The 19,193-nt window shown below is 44.4% G+C and overlaps 2 protein-coding genes across 2 annotated transcripts in view; one reads left to right on the plus strand and one right to left on the minus strand.

Moving 5' to 3' along the window:
* Positions 1–19,145, minus strand: part of FANCM (FA complementation group M) — a 64,916-nt gene extending 45,771 nt beyond the window's left edge. The window contains exons 1-4 of the mRNA XM_074148944.1: positions 18,686–19,145; positions 17,791–17,963; positions 16,994–17,071; positions 16,139–16,297 (exon numbers count right to left, since the gene is read on the minus strand). Coding sequence (XP_074005045.1) covers positions 16,139–16,297; positions 16,994–17,071; positions 17,791–17,963; positions 18,686–19,145 — 870 coding nt within the window. The remainder of the gene's footprint in view (positions 1–16,138; positions 16,298–16,993; positions 17,072–17,790; positions 17,964–18,685) is intronic.
* On the plus strand, positions 1,721–11,295 carry LOC141466052 (heme-binding protein 2-like). Its single transcript, XM_074149765.1, has 5 exons — positions 1,721–1,946; positions 7,527–7,618; positions 8,962–9,103; positions 10,505–10,688; positions 11,124–11,295. The coding sequence occupies exons 1-5, from the start codon at positions 1,721–1,723 to the stop codon at positions 11,293–11,295; spliced, it is 816 nt and encodes a 271-aa protein (XP_074005866.1).
* Positions 19,146–19,193: the final 48 nt, after the last annotated feature.

The raw sequence follows: 19,193 nt of genomic DNA on the forward strand, positions 1-19,193 counted from the left end.
GAAGGAACCTCCAAGAGCCAGGATGCCCTCACTTGGTAGCAATGATCCAACTTCCAAAATTACGTGGAAAATGCCTTACCCACAAACTGCAGCCAGTGTTTGCACTGCACTAAAATGGAATTTTAGTCACGCTGCCTGTGACGTTGTGCCTTACCTCCAAGGTACCTCCCCACAGCAATGTAGCTGCCCCACAAGGAAAGTCCAACAGCACCTTTGCGAGGAAAATCTGGTAACTGCCAAAAAACGCAGTCACTTCAGCACATTTTCAATGAATCTTGTGATTCTGTACACTAGGTAGTCGACCATGAAATCAAATCATCAGGCAACCAAACACTTAAGCAAGCGTCATCTCCAACATTTGTTAAGGATTTGCCTTCTCAGAGAATTTCAGACCAGGGAGGAGTCTGTGATGCTGCCCACAGCGAAGAGGCCAAACACCCTCCCAGTGGAACTGTCTGCCTCACTGCAATCACTGCATTCCACTTCTCTGCAAAAAAACCCACATGCCAAATTCACCAGGAAAGAACTGTTCTCTCAGGATGTTCCCCGTTCCCACTGGCAGTTGTTCCTCCATTTGCAAATTCTCCAAGAAACACCAGTCCTTGGCTGGTCAGCTTTGGCTGACAGAAGGAACACTTTGTAGGAACAGCAGGACTTCAGTGTCAGGAGCACACAGTCAGGACCCGCACGTCTCTGGCTTCTAATGCAATTTACTACTTCATCCTCACACCAAGATCAGCCCCTGGGACTGGGTAACCAAAGCTGAGCCTGGGAGACAGCTACTGATCAGGGAAAAACAAAAGGGGGTGGGGAGATTAAGCACCGAATCACAGAGTCAACAGGTACATCCCTAACCATTTTCTTATTATTCTAAAATTCTAAAGGCCTAGAGTTTCCCCTTTCCTGCCTAAAAAAACAAAACAAAACAAAACAAACAAGCAAACAAAACCCCCCCAAAACCAAAAAAAACCCCACAACACTTACTTCACATTAAAGTTGGAAGGAAAGACAACTACGAATAGAACAACATGCTCCACAGAGACCCCTGATTCAAATTCAGATCCTGCTTGTCATAGGCATCCCCGTAACAGGTCTGCTCCTCTACCTCTTTCTCATAAAGGTTTGCCTCTGCGAAGGCAAAATTGGGCAGCTGTCAACTTCCAAAGATGGACTTTAAATAACAAAATGACCCGTGGCTTTTGCACTCCTGACTGCAGCCAGTTTAGAATGACCTCGCAGGCACCCCTGAATAAAATGAAAGATCTGTCTTTCAAGTATGGTTTGAAAATATTAAAAGAAAGTTGTAATAAAGGAGGACTCGCAGGACATGAAAAGCGGTGGGGGAAAAAAAAGACGAGGAAGAGAATAGCTAGGAAAACAGCATGAGTTAATAGCGAAAAACGAGCGAAACACGCACTTCTTTAAGATCTACACTGCTGGATGGCACAGCTCCGGGTGAAGCCGCAGAGCATCGGGACCGGTAGCCCAGCGGCGCCGGAGCTCTGCCCCGCTCCGCCAGCCGGGAGCGCAGTGCGGGCCGCCGCTCGTCCCTCCCTCCCACCTTCCCTCCCGCTGGCACTGCCCCGGCGGCGGGCGGGCAGAGGCGGGGACCCCCCCCCCCCCCGCCCTCAAATCCGTGGGCAGGGCGAGCCCTTCATAAGGCGGCGGGGCGGCGGCGGCGCGGCCAGCCCGCTCCCCGGCTCGGCTCAGGCTCGGCGCGATGGAGACGGGCGGGTGCCGCATGGGCGGCGGGGAGCCGGCCGCTCCGGCCATGATCACCCTGGAGGACCTGGACGGGATGGCGGAGGAGAGCCCCGACTCGGCGTACCACAGCAACGGCAGCAGCCTGGAGGAGGAGGCCGAGCGGATGGAGGACGAGGAGCAGGAGCGGCTGCTGAGATACTGGCAGAGCGTGGGCAGGGGGCACCAGGTGGACGTGCCCCGGGGTAAGAGCCGGCCGGGCCGCGGCGGGCGGCGCCGGGGCCGCGCTAAACCGCTTACGCCCACGGCAGCCCCGCTGGGCTTTGGGGGATTAGGGAGGCGGCGTCTCGGAGCTTACCGGCCGGTACCGTAACCTTCCCGGTACTTCTGACCTTCACCTGCGGGGTGTCCCCCTCCCTCCCGCTTCAGCGGTGCCGGGTTACCCAGCGGGGAACGGGACCCCCGCAAACCTCCCCCTTCTCCGGAGAGCCAGCACGGAGCCTGGCCTCGGGGCTGCCCCCCGGAGAGGTCCCATCTGCCCCCCCACAGCCCCCCGGGCCGGGGAAGGGGCTGGGGTGAGGGGGGTGACAGGGCACAGGGTGTCGCCATCAACCCCCCCGGCCGTTCCCGACAGCGCTGATACACACGGTCTGAGCTAGAGCTCTGCACGGGCAGACTCACAAGATTTTTCTGACTTAGAGAAGCGGCTGTAGTAGTAGGAATTGACCCGTCTATACTAAAAAGGACCGAGGCGAGTCTTCAGTCTTAATTAAAAATTAAATTTGACTACCTGCAAAAGGTCTTAATAATCTCTCCTCACTGTAGCCATGCAGGGGGTTAGTTCTGTACAGAGAGGCGGTTGAATTGAAAGATGGCACGGCGTAAATAAGCAAAAGGATCGACTTAGCTTCCTGATAGTAAGCCTCCCAGGCTTATCTTATTAAGAAACCGTTTATTTTCAATTTTAAGAAAGACTAGAGAATCTGAAAGACTGTACCAAGTCTGATAACTCATAGCAAGCAGCAGAGAGGAACTGCAAACTTAGCTGGTTCAGAAACTCCAACTCCTCTGCACTGCCCGGCAGGGAGAGACCTTTAGCATCTCTGCCGCTCAGATACATCCCATCCTGGGGGGACGGGGAGCAGCAAACCCTTGAGCAACAGACTGCACGAGACACTACCAAAATGAAACCACTGTTACTGAAAAGCTTTTTCTAGATTCCAGCAAGGCAAAGAGGGTACCACCTCCCTTTCAAGTCGTGCCTACAAGTCTCCTCTCCTCTTTCTCCTGTTTTACCAACACAAACCAACGCCCCCTCGGGTACCAACAGAGGGGCAGGCTCTGAACTGAGCTCCCTGGCTTGCCTGGTCCTCACCTGCAGGGGCACGGAGGGAGGGGAGAAGAGGAGAGAGGGGCTTCCTAATTAAAGCACGAGGCATGAACACACAGATGCGAAGCTGCTCCTTAAGAGTAGCTTTGTGTGGCAGAAAACAAGATTCCTTCCCATGGAATTCTCTGCTACTCTGATACCTGGGAATGGCAATGCCCTGCTTCACTGACATCTATGAGGCAGGATATCAAGTCTAGGAAATATGTAAAAAAAAAAAATTTTACCACATTTTAGCTACTGTATTATAAAAGGTTTGCTCAATAATGCTAAGCAAGTATTACAGAATTCCAAATAGAATATTTTTCTTCAGATATTATCCAGGGCTATACATCAAGAGTGAGTGCATCTCAACCAGCACAGCCTAGGAGAGTCTGCCAGATTAGTTTACGTGGTCCATTCAAAGTTCAAGCTAACTGTTAGCACCCGTGTCAGCATCCAGCCAGGTGGAGTGTACCTGAGCCTCAGGGGACGCAGAGAGGAAAGAGAGATGACATCTCCCTGGCAGCAGGGAGCACACCACCTCCCGTCACTGGTGTGCCCCATCCCCACAGCTGGGTCACTGCCCATGCCGTGATTTAAGAGAATACAAGAACTTCCCTTGGCGAGTGCTGACTGCCAGGCTGGTACCTGCGCAGAGCACTCCCCGCTGTAACAACAGCACGGGTATTTCCTCTGCTCGAGTGCTAAAATCTGCAAAATAAGAACATTAGCAGCCCTCTCAGCAAGAGTTCTGGACTGCCACAAGCTCTGACCCTATTTGTGTCACCCTATGGTGACGATATACCTTTCCAAAAGATGCCTTGCTTTGTAGCTTTTGTTTAGCACCTTGTAAGGGTTACAGGAACACTGTAAGCATTCTGAAAAAAAAAATCTAAGATTTTGTGAGATGTGACCAGATAGTTATATGGCTGGCATTTCAATTTATCACTGTTAACAAGAGCTTAATCCTATAGACTGACCGGCCTATGCCAAACCTTACAACAAAATTGTAACAGAAAATGAAAGGTGTAGGAAGGTAAAATCTAACTTTCCTGGCTTGACAGCTCCATTGTATCTCTCCCAGCAGAAGCAGAAAACATGCTACGGCAGTTACTTTAAATGTCTCAATTCTAATTTGAATACAAGCACATTCATTAACAAGCAAGCTCCGGGAAGTTGCTACACATCTAACCTGCTAAAGCATACAGCTGTTGAAAGATACTCAGTGTGCAAAGCAGCTCGCGCTGAGCTCCAGTGCCGAGGCTCAGGTCAAACTGCAGATCTGGAATTGCAGGTGCTTTTCTACCAGTTCCAGTGTACGTCCCCCGCTGAGGTGACCTCACCTAAGTGGCCCAGGGGCTGCTGTCCCAGGGACAGCCGTAACCTCTGTGGGCTGAAGGAATCGAGCAGGGAGGGGACCGCAGAGCCCCCATCACTGGGTCGTGCCCAGCCTCACACCCCAGCCCAGCACTGAGCTGTTCCCTGATGGCTCTCTCCGAGGGGCACCTCTAGGGGTTCTTTTCAGCGTGAAGGTTGGGTTCCCAGCATTACGAAGGCCATCTCCTCTGCTCCAAAATGACAAAGCTTCGTGTGCATGTACATTAGTCAAGGGCACAGCTGACAAGTACATCCCACTTCAGTGACACTCCCACACTCATTAAGACATACAACAATTTAAATACTGTTCAATCTTGCTGCTATGCACAAGTCCTGTCAAAGGTGCCTTATCTACAAAAAGCCCTTTGTAAAGGTTTGCTTCTTTCATAATACCTACCTAGAGCAGCAACTGCAATCGCAATGCTGAAATTCAATTAAACCAAGCCTTTACCTGGTGACACTGCTACAACTCAGCTTGCCTTTGGCACACCAGTATTCGTGTTTGCAAGCTTGGACTGACAGATGGCCTGTAAACCAAGCAACTCACTTGCTTTTGTTATTACATTATAGTATTATATATTATATATATAATTATAATTATTATATTATTATAGTATCATATAGTATTGTGCAGGTTAAAATATTTGAAATCCAAATGTTATACTGTTATAAACTGAAGAATAAAACTCCCCAAAGGACTTTAACTAGTTGTAATCCCTATCCTGTGCATTAATGGGGGGGGAGAACATAACCCCCCCCACACACATTTATCAGTAAAGGAATCTAAAAATAGAGTTAACTTTTCTAAAGTCCTAAAATGTTTCCTAATTCTTGAATACTCTGTGGAAAATTCAGTGCTGAAGTCTAACCTACTTCTATTTTTCTCAGCCTCCAAGGAGATCAATTGTACATGTCAGTTATTACTTACATTTTAAATGTTTCCCAATTACATTTTTAAAAAATGTTTATGATTAATTAGTCTAGCTTTCTCCCCTTTATTAAAAGGATCTTTACTATTCCAAATAGTCTTAAAACTAAAGCCCCTGCACTGGATGCCAGGAGACGTAGGTTTGATTCCCAGCTCAGCTACAGATTTACTAAGTGACCCAGGGCAAGTTAATTCTCCTGCATCTTAGTTCTCCTCTTCTCTGAAACACGGATAATACTCTCTTCCCCTGACATCCTGCCTTTTGCACTAAAGATACTGAGGCACTTCAGACACCCAAGGGAAGCTTTTACTTCAGTTGAAACTTCAGTCCTTTTCACGCGTGTCTGATATATACCACGAGGCACAAATTCACATCCAGACTTTCAAGCACTGTACATAAAAATTAAGTTTCTCAACCTCTGACAAAATACAGAAATGCCTGTATTACTTCAGCTTGAAAGGCAAGGGACTAGCTCTTTTGGAAGAGAGGCTCTCCATTCCTAAGAATAACCTTATACTCAGAGTTTCCAAGCCTGTCTGTTAGGGATCAACTTCTAAGCAGAGTTTATTTATGACCCGCAGCTAGGATTGACGTAGGGCAGCCATAGTTGCAAATACGCCTAATTCAACCATATTTAAATGACAAAACTAAAGCAGAACAGAAATACTAGAATATGTTAATATTATATATGCAAGTGTAATATATTTGCTCCTTTCATCCATTTGAGCTTGGCTGGGAAGTGTAACAATCAATAAAGACTGGATGATCACTGGGGTCACTACATCTAGAAACAGAGAATAGGTTTGCTATTTAATTTCTTACAAATGAGAGGATCACAAAAATGCACATTTCAGTTCCATCTCGGTATAGGTAAGCGAGCATGTAGGTGCTCAGAGCTCCAATACAGCCAAGTATCAACCATCTCCTTCACATAATGATCCGCCACCAAAGCGCGAGAGCTCAGATGAGAGGTGGTGACACGTGTTAGGCTGTGCTCAGAGCCCTCCTTCTGCCAAAGGGTGAGACCACAGGCAGCCGCAAATGTAAAAAGCGTGTAAAACACAGTGTCCCTGTTAGTCACATAAAGTTGCTGTTCCACTTACTTATTACTAGTGCTGTATGGTAACTACGACTAGTTGAGAGCATTGAACCACCCTATTTCTTTCTGCCAGATGTAATGGAACCGGAACACTGGAACTTTGCTCTACTCGCACCTTTATATAAGTTACCTTTCAGTTTTGCTAGAATGTTAATATTTACTTTAAGTGAACAGTTTTCTGTCCCTTCCAAACTGAAACAAACCCTTCAATCTGATATACTTGATATCTAATCAGACAGCACATATGTATAAACTGGTATGCAACAAAAAGCGATTGTGTTAAATTAACACAAATCTATGTTCTAATTTCTTTGTTAAACAATTACATGTCTTGTTAAGATACAGTTCTTTGGTGAAGTATATACTGAGGAATTTTAAGTTTCCTTATATTTCTTTAGTTAAACAGTACACTTTTCTCTTCCCTCATCTATACTGTCCGGACTTTGATCCCCCCTCCACACCCCACCTTCGCTTTCCCCCCTCCAGCCTGAGCACATGGGGTTCTCCAGCCCCTTCCGCGCTTTGTCCTGCCCTGACCAGTCGGGTGGCCCTCCACCCAGTTATCTCCATCAGTTTCAGCCCTAATGCTCCCAGTGACTGCAACTGGGAGCGAACTGGGGAGAAAAGCAGCGGGGCAGCAGTACTGGCAGAACCAGGACACACCAGTGCAGGGCCAGCACCGCACCAGTGGCTCAGGCACTGCCGCCTCTGAGAGCCAACACGGGCCTCACCCCTGACACGTCCTGCCTAACGAGTAGCACTGAAATGTGCATAACATGAAGTGCTAAAGTAGAATATTAGACATCAAACACTGTTTGGAAGTGACAAAATTTCCACAGTAGTATTTCTGTGAACAAGAGCTGGAATCAGCAATGTCATTTGCACAGAGACAGAAGTCCCTTAGCCTTTCCTGTTAATATCGAGTCACAAACTAAACTTGTTACAAACCCAAAGTCGCCGGAAGTTGAACTAAGAGACAGCAGAATGCCACGTTTCATTCTCATTTCTCCAGCTTCACCTCTAACACTGGCGATGTGTTATTTTCTTGCAGACATGGCCGAGCCCATCCAGCAGCTGACGCGGAACAACAGTCCCCAGGAGAGACAGACCGTCCCCTTCACCCTCATCCAGCGCAAAGAAAAGGTACCGATCCCTCCCCAGCCAAGGTGTAGCAGCATTTTCAGTGCTCAGACTGAGCTCACAAAATACATTTCTTTATAAAATTACTTTAACGAAGTAGGATTTTTACCATCATAAGTGCAAAGCGTTAGAACTGCATAACTGCATCTCATTTTTAGCATCTCACCATTTTTACATGTGTGAATTTTTCTTTTTTGTAAGGTAGAAACTATCAGGAGAGTCAGAAGATGGCCAGGAATTACAGTGTCTGTGACCTTTTAGAATTAATTTAACAAAAAACCCTTATATTTTGACATTTGAAATAAAATGCCTATTTTCTTCATTAAAATCAATGCATTTGCTTCTTTACACAATCACGTTAATAAAACCTTAGCAAAGACTACTTGAAAGAGATTAATATCTGAAATGAAACATGAACTTTTGTATCATGGGTCATTATCAAACAAAGCAGCGATTTGCAAACCCATCTTCTCAAACCCATCTCATCCTCTGATGAGAAACTGAAATCGACGTCCAGCAAATTGCTTGCAGCTCAGGAAACGTGCAAACAAGTGTCTAATCTTAAATACATGACAAATCAAGAGAATCGTTATAAACCATGTATGAAGAATTCTTGCCACATTTCTTATAAATAGATCTATGTAAATCAAATTTATAAATATCACAATTTGAATGAGTGTACTTCATCCAAACAGTTTGAGACTCCTGACGATCTATGTTGTAATTAAATCCCTGAAAGCAATTTCTCAGTGCTACTCTAATAACTGCAGATTAAAAAAAACGTTATTCAGTGTTAATTGCAACTAAACGTTTAACGCTGCAAGTCCAAGAGATGACAGTTCCTTACGTTAAAGAGAACTACCTAGAAGTCTGCTGGAATGAATTTTGGTCCAAGATCAGCAGTGTACCCCTTCTTGATTTATATTAGGAAGGATTAAAGTTCACACGTTCCTTTCAAGATCGTTTCACTGACAATTGAAAAAAGATGCAATTATTCCTGTACTCAGTAAGATGCAGACGCTGCACTGGGCTTGGATATCTAGTTACTACAGGCTTGGACCTTGAAATGAAGCACATGTGAACTAAGTATTAAACAGAATGCACTGAGGGTAGAGCTGACACTGAGACTTAAAATCACTCCTCAAGCTTGCTGTTCTCCTGGTCATACACTTAAAAACGTCGATTTCCTTATTCTACAAGTAACACTGTAGAATATGTATTTGTTGTATACAAATACAACCTATTCTATTTGTATACAACAAATACTGTTTGACTTTCATTTGTTTGCTTGGGTTTTTTAGGCGATTAACTTAAAATACAAAATTATTATCTTCCTGTGTTTGCAGCTTGGAGACCTGCTTTACGAAAAACGTCAGTATGGAAAAGCCAAATGGGCTTGTATAAAAATGAAAGAAAAACAGTATGAACAGAGCATATGCCTTGGATTCATGAAGCTTATGAGGTACATTTGTGAGCAGAATTCCTCAGGTAATTAGTACCACCATTCTACATTAAATTTAGAACTTTATGCACTAGCTTGTCTAACTGGGGAGACGGTTTTATTAGCTTTTCCCAAATCCTCCACCCTGTCCACAGGGAGATTTTCCTGCAGCGCAGCCTTTCAGCAGAGTCTAAGCCCACGTGCTGTTCCCCCTGCACACAGGCTGGAGGAGAACATCTGCGGGAAGCCATCACTGCTTCCAAGGTCACTGTGACCATTACAGCTGCCTGGAATCTGACGCTGGCTGCTTTCTAGGCTGTCAGCTATAAATTAGGCTTTTGTTACAGAATTTTAGTGGTTTAGTTCTCCCAGCAGTACTGGAATCGTCTATTCCAGGAACCTATTCAGAGTGTAATGCCAAGAGAGACCAGGATGTTTTGTCTCTTTGGTTTGAGTTCATGATACTCAAGTTGTGCATATCTGAACGGACACCAAAAATTTGTGTGGCTGAAGCATATTTTCCAGAAAGATAACCCAGTTTTAACTCAAGTACTTTAAAATAATGGCAGATCCACCATGTCCTTGCTAGCTTGTGCCTGCATGAAAAATGCTCACCTAGTTTCCAATCCAGTTTAATCTGCTTTTCACTTCCAGTCATCAGTTCTCTTTTTTTTTTTTAATTCTCTCTTTTTAATTTTGATTTAAAAGTACTGCAATGCTCGGTGCTTTGTTCTGTAATAGCACGCGTGTTGTAATCAACTCAACCCCTCATTTTCTTTCCAAGAAACTGGAAACATTGATCATGAAAGCTTTTCCTTAAGCAGGTATTTTCCCCGCTCTCCCCATTCTTTTAATGCTTTAACATGGTTAAAGTAATTATAAGTAATTTTGGCCCCAGTGTAGTTTTGGTTTCAAACTGTATACAGGAGCAAAGTTCCCACTCCCAGCCATCACTGCTACCGGCACAGTCAAAACAGTCAACCTTTTCCTAGAACACTGCAAAAATACAGCAACGTGTTTGATAACAGCAAATCCTAAATGGATTCGCAATGCAGCCCCTTATCTTGCCTACGTTCTTTGTTCCCAAATATTTAACACATGACAGAAGGTCGGTTTATAAGATAAACATGGGGAAAGAAGTTAAGTCGAACTCCTTGCCCCACATGAAGGTAAGAGAGCTCACCAAAACCCATATTTTAGACACACATGCACAATATCTGCACATGTAGGTTTTAGATATATAAATACACACACAAACTACAAGCCATAATAAAATGCTACTTCCACTTGGAATATACGGCCCCCTTTTCTACAACTGAATCCTACTGAATTCCTTTCAATAAGGACACTCCTGTTGCTCCGTGGTACTCACTTTATGTTATTCAGCATGAGTTCAGAAGTCAAGCACTTCCTTTTATATTTTCTAAAAGTCACGTATGTCTCCTCAGGCCTGTACTTGGGGATAACGATACCCATTGTGACCATAGTGCACACCAATGAAGCTCAGTCGGAGATGACGCAGGCAGTGACAGTAGCGTACTACCTGCCTGAGGTGCTGCAGGACGAGCCACCTCATCCTTTTGACTCCGACATAGTCATTGAAGAATGGCCTTCTACTATTGTTTATAGTAGGTAAGAGATATTTTAATTTTGTCCTAGTAAAATCTGTAAAAAGATGCAGTTTTCAATTTGGGCACGTTACATCTTTTAAATCGAGTTCTAAAAAGCTAACAAACACTAAAACTTGATTTTCAGTAATTTTTAAAAGTTGCCTGCTTTATGAGACTGGGGTATTCAGGAAATAACGGTTAACAACTTACTTGGGAAAACAATGCATCTGTAAATGTGAGATACAACAGCATCTCGAAACACAGACTGTTCTGTGTAGCTGGGAACAAAGTGCCTGACATGTCACGGAAAACGGTCAGAAAAAACCTGTTATATGTTTGAGATCAGTCAGGTAGTCATTTGTGAAACATGAATAAATAATTTAGGAGGCGGCATTTCTAGGCTCTGGAAAAAAGCATGGATTTTAAAAAGAACTTGATATGAAATTGATTGTTACAGGAGCTTCAGAGGAATCACCAATGAAGACTCTATAATGAGAGAAATAAACCTGCTGGCGGAAATCCTGGAGAGCCCCGAGTTGTGTTTGCAGGATACGTTCATCATTGCCGGGTACACCAACCCCGCTGCCGCCAACCGCCACAACGAGATCTGGTTCCTCCAGAGACCGTAACCTCCTACTGCTGATGCTTCTCAGCCACAAGATCCAGTTCCCATTCACAGGTGAATCACGTAAGGCTACACGACAAACCCTCACAGATGTGGCTTTGAGCCAGTTTAGCAAGGCAATCACTCCAACTCCGTAATCAGAGGCACCACCTGAAACATACTCCGTTCCCTATGTCAACTTTTACGGTTTTTACACAATTTTTATGGAGATTTTTAGCACTTTAAAAGTTAGTTCACCTTCTCTTTACAAGATAAGGGAGACAGAGACCTCTCTCCTCATCCACTCATTAGCATCCCTAGACTGCTCGGGGCCTGGGAGGGTCCCAGGGGAGCTCACGGAGCCCCTGCCCTGGGCACCCAGTGCTGCAGCAGCCACACACAGACCCTGTGGGGGCTCTCAGTGGGACACCTGTTAGAGCCACCTCACACACGCAGGCTGTGCTGTGGAAAAAGAACATTCAGGTCTTAATCTCTGAAGAGAACTACCAGATTTAGAGCACTGGGATTAAACCAAGGAGTAGGACTAGGCCAATGCTGACTGCCATCATCTGTGGAGCAGAGATTCTTAACGCTTACCTCAAAAAGCATCCAGCCAAAGTACTTCTAACCTCGGGCAGAGACCAGGAAGGCAGAACAGTCCTAATGCTCACTGAAGTTTGGATAGCAAAAGTTACAGGTTACCTTAATCACACACTCATAGTAATCCATCCCACGACCATATTTGGCATTTCTAAATAGAAAGTGGTTATTCTTAACTCTTCAGCTTTCTGAACAAATTCATCTTATAACTTTGCTGAATGTTAAAACAGTGCAGCTGAACTAAGTAATTTGTTTGGTACTTTTTACACTCGTCTGGTGGTACCACACTATTAATGTTATAAATTAGATTAATATTTCACAGAATCTAGAAAAAGATTTCAGCTAGAAGTGACCTCTGGCAGTTGCCTGGCCTGGCTCCGCTGGCAGAGCGGGCTGCTCAGGGCCTCACACCGCTGGATTTTGAGCATCTCCAGGGTCTGAGAGCCCATAACCCCTCCAGGCCCTGTTCCGGTATTTGACCACCCTCACTGTGAGAATTTTTCTTCCTAATACCTGATTTTCCCTGTTGCAGCTCGTTTCTTTTACCCCTATCCGTATGATAATTCTTGAAGTAGAGAACTGCTAGTCTAGCAGGCTGTGACTGAGAAGCTCACACCGTTCTCCGTGCATCAGGAGGTCCGAACGCAGCCCTCCCGCTTCGCTGTGCGCTACAGAGCACCCACTGCGCTTTAGAATCGGGGTAGCAATCAGTTCCCTTCTCAAAAATCCCTTCCCAATGTCTCCCCCTACAGATATGATGGTAGAGTTTAATCTTAATACTTAAAGAAGTAAATGTCTTTTTATATAAAGTCTCATTAATTATATCACCAGAGTTATTTATTGATTATATCATTTAGGATTTAGGCTTTAAGTAGCGCTTTCGTGTTACTCAGTCACAACATACAAAACAGCACCCCGAGCCAGCGTCTGCTAGTTTACGGTCGTGTGAATTGGCAAACAAAACGGATTTAGGGGGTACTTCTGGCTGAATAAACGTACAGGTCTCAAGAACTTGAAGGCTCCTGGCTCTCTGCTGCACAAAACTGACCTTACGCATAACCTCAAAGCTCTGGGCGAGCAGCAGGATGGGGGGGGCGGCGAGTCCCGCTTAAACGTGCCCGAGGCGCTCTCTGCTGGTGGCTGCCCACACAGACTCCTCGGGCAGGCAGCGAGGAGGAGGGGGGAAAGGAAAAGGAAAAAAAAAAAAAAAAAAAAGAAGGAAAAAGAGAGAGAGAGAAAGAGAAAAGGCCTAATTTAAACGCAAACTGATAGTCTTTGTGGGGAGGAAAAAAAAAAACAAAACCACCAACCAGCAAAAGCAATGCTCACTTTACCCGCTCAGCCCTCCCGCACAGACACTTGTATCGCCACCCGTTAATGGGATGTTAAACTGGTGGGGAGGAATCTCAAAAAAGACTGGGAGTTTGGGGTCTTTCTTACTCCAACCAGAAAGCCATCAAACCTGGTTTGGCAGGTGACAGCAGAAATGCTTGCGCCAGTTGTGGCCCCAGCTCGGAACCCCTTTGCCTGATGTGCCGATTTAGATGCGCATCCCAGTATTTCCCACTGAACAGAACGAGACCATGAAGGCACCTCTCAGGTCTTTGACTCCTCTCCGCCTGTTCACGGTACAGGATCAGAGCCAGGGAAAGACCCTCACACCTCCTTTTCAATGTGTTGAATTGTTTCTTGTTTGATTTTTTATTTATGTTGGTTTTTTATTTATTTTTAACATTTCCTCAGATTGTTGGAAATGCCAGCCAGTATTAACGTGAAAGCTGAAAAAATTAATGGAAAATATTAAAAAGTTTTTAAAATCTGAGTTGAGTAGAGGGCCCCCGGAGGCATTAAATAGCAGGTTCTGTTTTGCCCTCACACCCCTCCAAGATTTTTATCAGAGCAAACAAAACCAATTTTCGCCTTTGACGTGATTTTATGGCAAATTAAAGAAGTTTCTGCAATTTGATTGCTTTTGCCAGTTATAGGAATTATTTTAATTCTTTAGCACAACAGATGTCAAATAGCTATTGGAAGCAGTTCAATCCTCTCACCATAAAGTACCAGTTTGTACATACTTTATATTTTAAACGTCTATTGCGAGAAGCATTTGCTCTATCTTCTGGCTCTTTCCATCGGCCATCTGCACCTAAATACTTCTGTGACTCAGCTACTTGTGGGTATGTTCTAGAAACACTCTTGTTACTGACGTATAAAACCATGGTATTTATCTGACTGTGCTGATATCCTAACCGCAGCAAAGTGTTCAGTGGTGTTCTATGTAAAACTGTGAATTCCAAGATAGTATTTATTTTGACTTACGTTAGACGGCTTCTGCTGCTGAGAAAGAACCCATTAATCTGGAGTTTGAAGATACACTTTATGGCTATGGAACATCCTACCAGCTTCTGTGCCCGGCTCTCACAAGCACAGCCACAAAGAATTGTGGTTTTTCACTGACACACAATAAAGTTGACTTCCGAGTTACACCAGCGAATGCCAGGGAAACGTTACTATTACTCAGATGCATCACTTGGGAAAGCTTGAAAACATTACCTCAAGCTTCGTTACCTAACTCCTGCTAACAGAATAGGGATTCTATTACCCACCCGTGGCTCTACTTTGTAAGCCATTAATTAATGGATTTCCATTTTTAAATTAAAGTTATTTGATTTCCGCTCTTCAAAGGAGGTAATAAAACAGAATTCACCCATATTTTTGGAATATTAAATGATGTAGCCTTAACAGATAAATGTTGTCCTGCATACTGTGTATTTTTCAAACAAGCGTTAGTGCCTAAAAAGTTTATTCCAGCTATTGTGATACTCAGGGCCTTGCTTATTGTATGTATACAAATATAAACAGAATTTTGCCAGCATTGTTGCATTGTGCTGTTTTACACTGTCCTTCATTTTCACTGAAATGTTGTCTTGTTTACTGTTACTGTTTGTCCAAATTAAAGATAATGATTTTATCGTGCAGAGTACACCTGGCTTTCATTTCTGTCAGTCACAGACACACGAGTCCTTTTGCCATCTTTCCTTTGAATGGGATCAGCAGAGGTCACAAGTTGCTACAAGTCCTATTTTCTAAGTAAAGCACTAGCAATACAAATGCAAATACCAGATCAAAGAGGGGAAACAGAAACCACTGAAGCCGCAGTGACAGGATTGCCTATACTCCTCAGTTGCACCAGGTTAGCCATACCAGCCTATTTCAGCTTCAATCTCAAGTGAAACACCTCAAATTAAAGCCCTGTACTCAACAGGAGCATCCAGAGGCACCTGTAGTGATGCAAAACTATCTTTAAAGTTCTTCCTAGCTCATCAGTGGAACTTCCTCATTTAAATACACACTCAGGTTACTGGACTGGAAACAGGTGAACCAATTCAATCTAGAAAATAAACAAACAAGCTTGCCTTCCGCTGGTCTTCACATAAACACCAAAACCATTCAGCTTTAATCAAAAGCATACTCTAAGGCCAACAGTCTGATACTAGCTTAATCCTATATTTTTTTGTGTCTCTTACCAAAAACAAAAGGACATACATTTCGAACTTTTCAAAGCCGTATTTTATGCAATAGCATTTGTCTCCCGGTATCTTACAGAGAAGACGCAGACCATTCAGTCATCGCTGCCTGGCTAACGGTTCTGCTCCCTGCTAACCTGTCCTATGTTTGGACATTGCCTACTGGTAAAAAAGAAATGAAAAAAGCTCTCAAGAGAAAAATGAAAAAAAAAAAAAAATAAAAAAAAAATCAAATGACCAAAATCAAACAAACCAAAGAAAGACATTAAAGAGAACTAAGTACACTTACAGACGACTTAAAGCTCTAAAAAAATATTCTTAATCAGAGAAAAAGCTTCAGCCAATAGACAGTTTTCATAAGGCTGGCAATAACCTGGACCACACAAGTGTGGTCATTGTCAACATCTTAATACTACTAAATTCAGCCAAATTAAGAAGCCCTCAGTTTAGGTCTCATGTCAATTTTGCACGGACTCCTGAAAGAGCATGAGAAAACTAAACTGTAAGTTTTCCATCAGAGCTTTTTAACCGATTGCAAGGTAACAGGTATCACTGGTGCAAGGTGAAACAGCAGCTGCTGTAGTTGAAACCATGTTTCTCTCTTTGCCTCAAAGGCAAAGTTAATTGCAAAAAAGTGTTACATTTATAAGTTATTGCTGGTCTAGACAGCGATGTTAAAATAGGGAGATTACATATTCAGCGACACTGTCCATTTAACAACAAGGAAATGCAACAACTCACCTGGATGTAAGCATTCTGAATTTCTACCAACTCTTCACCCAGTGGAACAACAATTTTCTCCACTTGTCGCTCGTGAGAATAAGGCTGAATTTCCGGAGAATCTTCAGCACATAGTTCTATCTGAGCAATGAGTAAGTTGGAAATAACTTGCTGCACAGCCTGTTTGAGAAGCCACAAAAAAGAACATATTTGGTTGTTAACACTCCGATAATGCAAGTGAATATCACATGAAAATAACTATCTCCGTATTTTAGCAGGCCTTGAATATAGTGAAAAGGAAAAGGTACCTACTAACTATAGATGAAAAATGAAAGACTCTCCAGCTAAAGATCTCAAGTAGTATGTAAAGAGTCACTATGGTAAGTCCCTGAACGCAAAAAGGGTGCTACTGCGCCAGGGCTGGAGTGACAGAACTCTGCCTTGGGCTTTTTCGTGGGGTGCACCATGAAATCCCTGCTGAGAAGTAACCTGGAGCGAGGAGCTTACACTGAATCTGGCTGTCCATTCGCCTCAGACTGAAAACATCAGCCGGAATTATATTTACCCAATCCAGTGCACAGAACAGAATATGAAAGCCATTGTGCATTGAGAGTATATTCTTTTGGGGTCAAGTGGGTTTGTACTCTCAAAAACCAGCAGGTATTATTTCCTTTTAGAAAGGTCAGGAAATAAATCACACAAAGTCTAGACCACGAAAAAGACAATCCCTCGCCAACTAATGGACCAATTCAGTTTTCCTGTGGCATTCTACTAGACTTCGGTATCCTGCACGCTGTTCAAACTGTATCGAATGCTATTGAACACAGCTTCTACTGAAACTTTATTATTCCAACCACGCAAGTAGGTTTGGCTCACCTTTGTATCGCTGCCTGGTGTGGCACTCAGGGCCAAGATCCGAAATTGATCAGTATATTTGCTTAGTTCCCTTACAACCTAAGAACAGGAAAGTTCCCGTTAATATCCTTAAGGAAGATTATTTGCTGACACAAACTATATTGATGAAAATATCCACTAAGCAGAAAGAGTTAACAAAAATAACAACAATATTAACAAAATATTCTAACAAGAGTATATCTAAATGCAAATGGGAACCAGGATCTATACACAACTCCACGTGTATCCGGTCAATTTCTCCAGTATATAAAACTAACTTTCTTTTAGGTCACCTATTGCTATGAGGTTAAGCCACGATAACCCAACAAACTTTGCTAATCAATACAAACGCCAATTTTAAAAAGAAACCTTAAACTCATTTTACTAAGAACTTTACCAAAAAAAAGCCGCACCTCCCCTATTTAAGAGCTATTCCAACACAGCACAAACACACCAGAGAACACCTGCAAATACAAACACACGCAAAAGAAACAGCATAGTATCCTTATTTTTTAAACTATCCCAGTCAAAAAGTATTTTAAAAGAAAAATTACAATTTTATTCAGATAATAAAAAAAGTTCCCACCTCACCTTACCAAGTTTTACTACAGGTTTTTCCCAAAAACAAGGCACTGATGACACAGAGGACTGTTTGATCTCTTTCAAACAAAGCTAAGGACCTACATGATGACAGTGACACCTTATGGAGATCCTGTAAGTGATTTGGGGGGAGGTTGTTTTGCAATCACGAGACAAGAGCAGGGTGACTCCAGCATTACCTGACAGTAGGCGTGATTTCCAAGGGCTTTGTGGGCTTCATCAATAACCAAACATTTAATCTCCACAGCAGGACACGTCCCACGGGAAAGATCATTCACCATTATTTGAGGCGTAAGGAAAAAGACTCTCTTGGTCGTCCACAGTTCCCTCCGACTGAGGGCTTGGGTTCCCCCTGAAAATTAAAGAAATAACATTAGCAAACTGTTAGAGAACACCGTGACCTCAGAGCGACAGCAGAAGGCTGACAGGGATGGTTGGCTTTGGGAAATGAGCGCCTTTTAAAATAGCACACACCTTGATGCTATTCCCATTTTCAGGAAGAAACGGAGAATACAATGACTGGGAAGATGTTTTGCATTAAAATATTATATCCAAAACCGTGGAAAAAAGGGCTAGAAAGCTCAAGATGGGCCCTCCCCCAGCCCCACACCGAACTCACCCCCACCTCTGAGAGAGGCCTGCGCTTAGGGACAGGTAAGGGAGCGAGTCATGAAAGCTGTTACTTCAGTAAGCAGTTCATGAGGTTAGAGTAAAAAAAGGGGGGAGGAAAGCCGTTATCCTTTGTCTCAAGTTTCGTACGGAGTATATTTTCTGTGCAGACATTCAAAGCTCCGTGCGGAAGCCCCAAGGCTCTGTGGGCTGCACCTGAGAGCTCCAGAAAACATCTCCGAGTGCTCCAACCCCCTTACAGCGGTCACCTGGGGGTTTAACTATTGCAAAACTTCAACTTAACGCCTCAAAAGCTTCTCGCCCTAAAAAAAAAAAAAAAACAAAAAAAAACACAACTCTTTTTTTCTTCCACTGCGGCTTTTCACGCTGCTTGCCCTTGCCTTTAAGCCAAGCAGCCCCGATGGCGAACACCTGAGGAGACCCCCCCGAGCTCCCCGTCCCTACCTGTCATCTCCGCCATGTGCCGGGCCGGGATGCCCATAACGCGGGCACAGGCCTCCATCTGCTGGGCCACCAGCGGCTTGGTGGGGGCGAGGAAGAGGACCTTGCCGGAGGGGAACCAGCGGTAGAAGTTGTACATGACGACGGCGGCCACGAAGGTCTTACCCAGCCCGGTAGGCAAGCAGACCAGCGTGTTGGCCAGCAAAGCGGCGCGGGCCATCCGCAGCTGGTAGCCACGCACCGGGTAGTTGGTGGGGTAGATCCAAATGGAGCCCGCCGCCTCGCAGAAACCCCCCGCCGGGCTGGGGTCCGCCACGGCGGCTGCCGCCGCCAAGAGCAGGTCATCATCATCATCATCTTCTTCATCCTTCTTCTTCGTTATCGTTGTGGTGGTGGTGGTGGTGGTCTTCCCGCTCGCCACCCGCCAAGCCTGAGGTAAAGTGCGCTGCCGCCCGCCGCTCATCCTCCCTCAGGGCACCCCCGCGCCCCTCGGCGCCCGCCTGCCCTGAGG

Source organism: Numenius arquata, chromosome 6 (assembly GCF_964106895.1).
Source record: "Numenius arquata chromosome 6, bNumArq3.hap1.1, whole genome shotgun sequence".
Classification (NCBI taxonomy): Eukaryota; Metazoa; Chordata; class Aves; order Charadriiformes; family Scolopacidae; genus Numenius; species Numenius arquata.